Source organism: Diadema antillarum, unplaced genomic scaffold, assembly GCF_040938485.1.
Source record: "Diadema antillarum isolate AM-2024a unplaced genomic scaffold, OU_Dant_1.0 scf00000040, whole genome shotgun sequence".
Classification (NCBI taxonomy): domain Eukaryota; kingdom Metazoa; phylum Echinodermata; class Echinoidea; order Diadematoida; family Diadematidae; genus Diadema; species Diadema antillarum.
The window spans coordinates 1530188-1538196 of record NW_027270929.1 but is presented as its reverse complement, the minus strand read 5'-3'; the positions used below and the strand labels follow the sequence as shown (position 1 = coordinate 1538196).

The 8009-nt window shown below is 39.5% G+C and overlaps 1 protein-coding gene across 1 annotated transcript; it reads left to right on the top strand.

Annotated features, from left to right (window-relative positions):
* The first annotated feature begins 5026 nt into the window (after positions 1–5026).
* LOC139711953 (uncharacterized) lies at positions 5027–6286 on the top strand. The gene is made up of 2 exons (XM_071623803.1): positions 5027–5504; positions 5796–6286. The coding sequence occupies exons 1-2, from the start codon at positions 5027–5029 to the stop codon at positions 6284–6286; spliced, it is 969 nt and encodes a 322-aa protein (XP_071479904.1).
* The last annotated feature ends 1723 nt before the right edge of the window (positions 6287–8009 follow it).

Here is an 8009-nt window from a genome sequence, read left to right as displayed (position 1 = left end):
ATACAATCCACATAAATTAAAACACAATATCCACATGATAGGTACCTGCCCATGTGGACAAGTTTCTCCTGTGTAGATTTTATTGTTAATTGATATTTCCAGTGATTTCTGATCATTAATATCACGTGACTTTAGCGTTTCTTTCAGCCCACATGACTTCTAGCTCCTGCTATATTCTTTTGAACAGGACATTACAAAGATTACTCAACGTCATTCTGATAGGACGTTGTGTAATGTGTGAAAACGTGCGACAAGTTTTCTTTATACTTGTTTTGGTGCCGAAAACGGACACTCTGACGGAGAAGTACGTTCATTTTTTTTAAACAACATAGTGTGGTGAAAATGGAATTTAGGGAAACGTCCCACACAGGTGTGAAATGTGCATGTCCCCCATGAGGGAGCTGAAAATGGAAGTGTGGTTTGTAAGTTAATTAGCATTGGTGTACCGTTAGAGTGGTATTATAATAATCTCGATGTCTGTTACCTCTTGCAGCAAAGCAATTATGAAAGGGCGAGTGGATGACTATAGATCGTCTCTTGTTTTCTAAATCACTTCTATTTGATAACAAAAAAAAAAAAACTCGTTCATGAGTGGCGCGTATTAGGTGATTGGTGTATATGAGGAGCTTGAATACAATAGCGATACAAATGTGGAAACTCGGAGACTTCAAAATGACACAATCAAAAGAAAAGAATCATTAAAATTTATGAAAGAGAAAGATACAGGGTGACAGTACTCTTTACCGGACAGGATAAAGTTCATCGTTGTTTTTCCCCTGAAAAACTCCCAACTCCCGACGGCTCTGGCCAACGAAGTTCAAGTGCTAATCCGATTATGAGCTGGTCGATAATCTGTATCAGTGGTTTAACAGCGTTGACGCGTAGATATTCTTGATCAGGATTAAAATAACGGGGAACAGTTTCGCCGTGAAAACACCTACTCAAAAATATCCATCGCGTCCACAGTCGTGTCATGGATTGCAGTATATGAAATAAAATTCTCACGTATCTTTATATTGACGTTGGTAACATGAGTAAAATCTGACGAGCATAACAGTATGATATCGTACCAAATTTGGACTTAGAATAAGATTGATGTAGAATATAAAAATAGTGACATTCATATGTCCAATAAACAGCGACACTGGATATTCAGCACTGTCTTTTATTCTATGAAAATGATCTCGTCACCAAAGTAGCATCTCCATCCTGCGTTGAAGTAATTTTCCTTCTTATCAAAATAAGTTTAGAGCGTTTAATACTTCCCATCCCCAAAATGGAATAACTTCTGGTCAACGTGCCAAGTATTCCTGAAATGTAATCACAAAATAAGAGGCTGTTTTTACTGAAATTTACATTAAATTGAATTTTTCGATAATAAGGCTTTCCTTCTCATTCAATTTAACCACATTTGAGTCATAACTGGCCAGCTCGTAAAGGGTTTTTATTACATGTATCTATATACATGTATAACGTTATTAGACGGATTTGTCTATCAAATAAGTTACATCACAACACAAGACACATAAAACCAGATCGTTGTACATTTCTATTTGACTTGTGGAAAACCTGAGCAATTAAAACACACTTCTGTCGCCATGAACATTGTATCAGATATCTTTGTATCCATACACAGCACTCTTTGTTTGTGTTTTCTTTCAAGTCCCAATAAGCTGAAGTAATCACTAATAATTACAATTTTCAAATTTCTTTTTCTAGAATTTATTAGATAACCCCAAAAATGCTATCAAAACTGTGAGAGGAGAAAAACTTTGATAAAAAAACAAACAAAACTATCTACACTACCATGCATTTACAGATATCAGATACCTCCATAAGATATTTTGCTATTTTTTTTTTGTATAATGTGTATATCGTAAATTGAATACTATTGTACCATTCAATACAAGCTGGAAACAAATATTCCAAGCTCCTTACGGAACTAATAGGATCTATCCTCGGATCCATAACGGCATGATAATGTTAACAAGTTGATTAAAATAAGTCATCTCTGGGATCTTGGGAGTTTTTGTACCTGATGTAGAACAATCCCATGGAATGGATTTTTGTTAGGATAACAATTTATGAGCACTGTTATTGCATTCATTATCGACATCGCCAGAGCACAATTCTAGAATTGAATCGAATTTACTTCATATTACGTGGAAATGTGGCTTTAGATAACAAGTTAACAATGAGTATAGCTTGGTCCTTCAATACTGTCTATTGTACTTAAAGCATAAAAGAACATAAACACCTCAACTGAACGCATCAGTGGGTAATGTATTCACAATATTATGTTCATTTACACGTCTTGGCAGCAAAGGGTATTTCATGATTAAATCTTGCTTAGTATAGCTCAGTGTTGTGTCTTGAAGAAAAAGAAGAAAGACCTCAAAAACTTATTTACTCTTTTATTATACTTTTTGTCCACAAGACATCTATATTTTACATATAGATAACTTTATCACTTTTAAGCAATGAATATTTTAGCATCCAAACTTTTTCGTGTATGCCGTAATTATCAAATTGAAGAAAAGAGTAGTCATAACAAAAATTCATGGGAAATTGCCTGCCCCAAGTGCAGAAAATTGTTAGGATTAAATCAACAGTGTCGAAATATGATTAACCTTCACCATATATTGTGCTGGGTGCTGGGAGGTGGAAATTTGCCCACTGTAAGTTTCATTGTGTTTCATATTGTTTCATGGGGGGGGGGGGCGGTAATGGAGGACAAGGAGAGTATGAGGGATGGCCTTGGAACAGGCGTCATTGACTTACCTACACAAGAAGAGGAGATTTTCTACTTGTTAATTTCATGAAAGGGTATAAAGGATGGGGGAAAGTTTCCGTCTGTGGTGACAGCGCAAACTTCAAGACATGATGTCAATCTGAGATGACTTTTCTATCATGGCTATTCCAATACAGTTGTCAATTCCTGTGTTTGCAAAACTTAATTGAAACACATCAATTAATCATGAGATGAATAGGCTGTTCGTTATTTTGTTGTGTTTGTCGTCCGAATTTCGCTCCTTTTAGCATGAACTTGCCACTTCCTTGTAGTGGATTAAAGACAATGTGTTATGTTCCTTCATGCGTGCCACAAGTGCGTTATACTCTTTGTCTTCTCTTAATCACAGAAAATGTGTATTTTTTTTTTTGATATGTTGATATAGTTCGCGATGCTGCCATTTTGATGATATTTAGTAGGGTGTATGTCACCAATTATTATTTGGTATTCCTTTGACTCTGCACTCACGTGTATACTATTCTTTTTTGTCAACTACCATTTCTACAGAATAATTTTCAATAGATTAGTTAAAGCTTTAATTTAAACGTGTGTCACAGATTTCTCAAGTGTTATTTGTACATGAAAGTCAGGATCCATACCCCTGATACGGTTAAGTGTAGAATAAATAGAGGAGGTAGTAATACATTTTTATGTATATGCAATGGTATACATGCAATTTAGCAAGGATAAATTTCCAACATTTGAAGAAACTATATCTTCTATTTATTAAGCATTGGTTAAAGGATTTCCGAGTAATTAACACACATGGGCATCACATAGATCCAATACACTTATAGACAAACACGTGTTTATTTATTGTTACGAGTCTGAGCATTCCTTAGCATCCCTGCATAATTCGTCTATACATCGGTCATTCTTTAGCCTGTCTCTTGGTGAGTTCCATCAATATTTGTATCGATCCTTCCCGCATCCTAGGGGAAGACGCACAAACTCATGTACACACTCTTCGACATCCACAATACCAATTCCTCCGTCTCGGCAATCGATTCGGTAACTTTTTGACCAATCAGCGTCCCCCGTTAGCCCACTCTCCTTTGTTCTCGTGTAGCAACCTGTGGGTGTAGGCCTGTTGCTTAGCAAACGCGGGAGGAGCTAATAAAACCTGAACTCTTGGTGAGGGTGGATCATTCCCTCCACCAGCGGTCTCACCAGTGATCTCGTCACAAGCTCTGCTCCTGTGATACATTTTGGGATCTTATCTCGTTTGTGGAACCAACGAAACCGTACATTGCTCCAATACCGATAGTTATTAGCAGGAACTTTACAGAGAACATTTATTGTTCTTCTCAGGATCTATATTACTGAGCATCTCTATTTTTTAAGGTAAGACAACTTCATTTTCGGTTTTTGTTCCCTTTTTGTCGGGGGGGGGGGGAGGGGACATTGGCCTGTGGCACGACAGCATCCATGATTTCGGTGCTGATTAGAGCTGCAGTTATTTCTCAGTCTGTGTTGTTGCCTTTCGTTTGAAATTTATCCGGTTGAAGCTTTTCATTCTATCTATTTTAATATGTTCTGTTTCATTTCTTTTGAGCTTTCAAATCCGCGTTCGGACGAAAATGATTTCATATCCAATGGAGATTTCAAACGAAAGTGATTAAAGCGACGACGGAAGTCTCACTGTAGTATATTGTCTTTCAACTTTATTCGGATATCATTATAGAAAGACAGATAAGTTTTTAGAACACCAAAATTTTAGCATGTCGTAAATGATAAAGTCTCCCAGATCTGCATGTGACTGGCACTGCTACAGCGCGAGATTGCTTGTCGCCATAGCGACGGTGCTAAACGGGGTGCGCTGGGCCGGGCACCTGATCGATAAACGCCTTTCTTATATCCGCGAACTATAGAGGAGGACCTCCCCTGCGGACAGGGGTGTTACGTTGTTGCCCCCGACTACACCAAAACGGAGTTTCATGCTTTCTTGACGACTCCGACGATTTCCATTTATTATTGCCGAACTTCCTCGTGCTTCAATATTGTTTTCGTCACACTCTCTCCAAAACCTAATTCCCTTTTCCAAATAGATGTAAGTAATCATTGTTTCGAACTACTGCGTAGAAAACTGTTTTTTTTTTTGCAGAGTTGAATTTTTCTCACAAGTTAAAAAAAAAAGAACTCTAGTTGTTTTATGACAAACTTAGTCTAACCTTTTTTTTCCTTCCCATTGTTACTCAACAGATCTTCAACATCCAACTCCACATCTCCAGTGTAATGGCCCTGGCACGCTTTATCGTCTTCGCGGCTCTCATCGCCGTCGCATGTGCCCAATACATCGATGTCGACGCCTTTTCGGTCGACAGCCCTTCCACCATCTACGGCGGAGCCTCCTTCGACTTCACCTTCGACCTCCAGTTCACGCCTACGCTTGGTGCCGCCGACCTGATCGAGGCATCCAACGACACCTACCGCTTCATGGTGGCCATCACCCTCTCCGAAGACGGCTCCACTCTGACGATGGACGGTGCTGGCTCGGCGTCGCTGTCGAGCAGCCAGCAGCTCGTCGACATGACGGACGACTCGACTGTGACATGGAACAACCTCGCGGCCACTATGGATCTTTCCAGCGTTGACTGTGGTAACGGGGACACCTACCAGTACCTCTGCGTCTCGGTCACACCCTACCCCGGCGTCAGCTGGGATCCCGTTGACACCTCCAACAGCTCCATGTGTATCAGCTTCGTTTGCAAAGGTGAGCATCGTGAAGGAAAACTCGCACATCATCTTCCAAGTGTTAATTTCACTCTAAATGTTTGTGTGTGTGTGGGGGGGGGGGGAAGAGAAATGTACTCTAAAACGCATAAAAATATCAATATGGGATCGTAAACTATTTTACAAATGACAATACATCTTTGCTATTTGCGTAGGTATTATTTCGTTTATTGATGACTAACTATAGATAATATATAATTAATTTGATGTCGTTTCTCTCGTACTCGATAATTTACCATCTACTTTTCTCCTCTCCTTACTCTACCAACAGCTGTTGCTGATGTCACCGTCACCACTTTCACCATGACGAACCCCGACGACGCAGTGATCACTCCCGGTGGTGGCCAGGCCATCGAGTTCGACATGGTCGTTGCCAACTCGGGTTCAAGCGACGACGTGTCGGGCAGCGACAACTGGCTGATCCGCGCCTACCTCTCCGACTCCGAGACCGGCGGCACCGCCGTTGCTACGGAAACCGTCTCCCTCTCCTCCTCGGAAATGTCTGTCGATGTCTCTGCCGGCAGCACCGGCTCCTTCTCCGACTTGGCTGTCACCCTGGATCTCAGTGACGTCACTTGCGACGACTTCGACTACGCCTGCGTCAGTGCCTCGCCGAGCTCCAGCGCCTACTGGATTGCCCCCGTCTCCGGCGGCAGCGATAATTACCTGTGCATCAGCGTGACTTGCGGGGCGTGCATCGTTAAGACGAGTATGGCTGTCATGCTTGTTGCTGTTCTCCTAAGTGTATTCTTCAGCCACTAACTATAAGCATCCTCAAAAGCGAAAATAAACAAAAAACAACTACATAAATCATAATCTTATGACACTTTATACTACCGGGTATCGATTTCGACTGCGAAAAAGCTCTTCTGCGGGAGGCAAGGCAATCTCAGCGCTATTGCCACCATTTCATCTGATATCAACCCATGTTCTGGATTGATATGAAGAGACCGACGGCATGTTTAACCCCGGATATGAACAGTATCATAAACTGTAACAAAGTGTAGTCAAATGTACATAAAGAAAATATTGTATCAAAGACGATAAGGCTTCGATTAATGTTACTTGTCGCATCATACTGTGTATAGTATGCACAACTGTATAAATTGCCATATGAGTTTCTTTTCGTGTTTTGTATCGTACAGTTGCAAACGATAAGTTGATAGGGGACTCATGTTAGAAAGCACTTTGAAAAAAGAATAATGATTATTGCTTGCCACTTATTTCGGGTCAGTCTGACGGATGACCGTGGGATGTGAGATTTGCTCGGATTCGAGTAGTCGCAGCTTCGCGAGACAGAGTATTGCGTAGCGGGTCGGGATGTTTTGGCGCGCCTTGGTGTGACGACCAACTCACACCGAAAAATGTCACAACTCGCTAGCACTACTCGGTCTCGTCTGGCGTCGACTGGTTCATCTCCGCCCTACAGCGATGTCAAGATTATACTTTGATAATAATTGTGGTTCAATTAAAAAAAAAAGACGTCTAAGATATTATGTGAACTCTGTCCGCATTCAGCAAGCCTGGTGCCAATAATTATTGTCATCCAACCACCTTGATAGAATATAGCTAGGATTGTATTCGCTTTTGATTGTCATTTCTTCACCTTTCATTCTTTCTCACATAATGTTTCCACAAATTTGAAACATTGTAATGTAGCGCTACATCTGTTTCTCTCTTTTTTGTGCTCTATCCTATTTTTTTTTTTGTGAGAATGTCTTACCTCATTTTTTTTCAGCTGAATTATTGTGAATGAAATTTGTGGTGCGCACCCTAAAATGTCTAATTTACCATTCAATGTCGCAATATTTATTTATGCATGATGCTGAGTAAATAAAGTGGCCACTTTGTTTCCTGACTAAACGTGACGCTTCGATTCTCTGCTCGATTTGTTTTATTATATCATTTTACTATCATTGGGTATCTCTAAGGATTTGAATGAAGTGTGCACTTTGCAGAGTGTGATTCGAATGCTATGTTGTAAATCTTGACTTCACAAATTGAGAAATTCAATTCGATCAGCCATCTAATTCTTATCATATATATATATATATATATATATATATATATATATATATATATATATATATATATATATAATTGTATGTATATACATATACTTATATATATATATATATACATATATATAAATATATAGCTAGATAGATAGATATGCGTGTGTGTGTGTGTGTGTGCGTGTGCGCGCGCGTGTGTGTGTATGATTATAATCATAAGAATGCATATCATATCACACGTAGGCATACAAACTCAATGACTGACAATTCAGTGATAATTATCTCAAACAGAACAGTTGAATGTGAACATGTTTCGGCTCGCAGTCCATATAGGTGGGATTATTACCAGTGATAGATGGGAAATGTAGGAAAAGGAGAAATTATCAATTTACAATATTCTATACAATAAACACTCAATTGCAAGTTAGAATTTCGAAGGATTCATGCCCTTTTTTCACACACATATGCAC

What these genes read in the sequence shown, in the direction of transcription:
- LOC139711953 (XM_071623803.1), top strand. Translation starts at nt 5,027, where the DNA reads ATGGCCCTGGCACGCTTTATCGTCTTCGCGGCTCTCATCGCCGTCGCA. An exon ending in TATCAGCTTCGTTTGCAAAG is followed by an intron (nt 5,505 to 5,795) that starts GTGAGCATCGTG and finishes CTCTACCAACAG; the next exon opens with CTGTTGCTGATGTCACCGTC.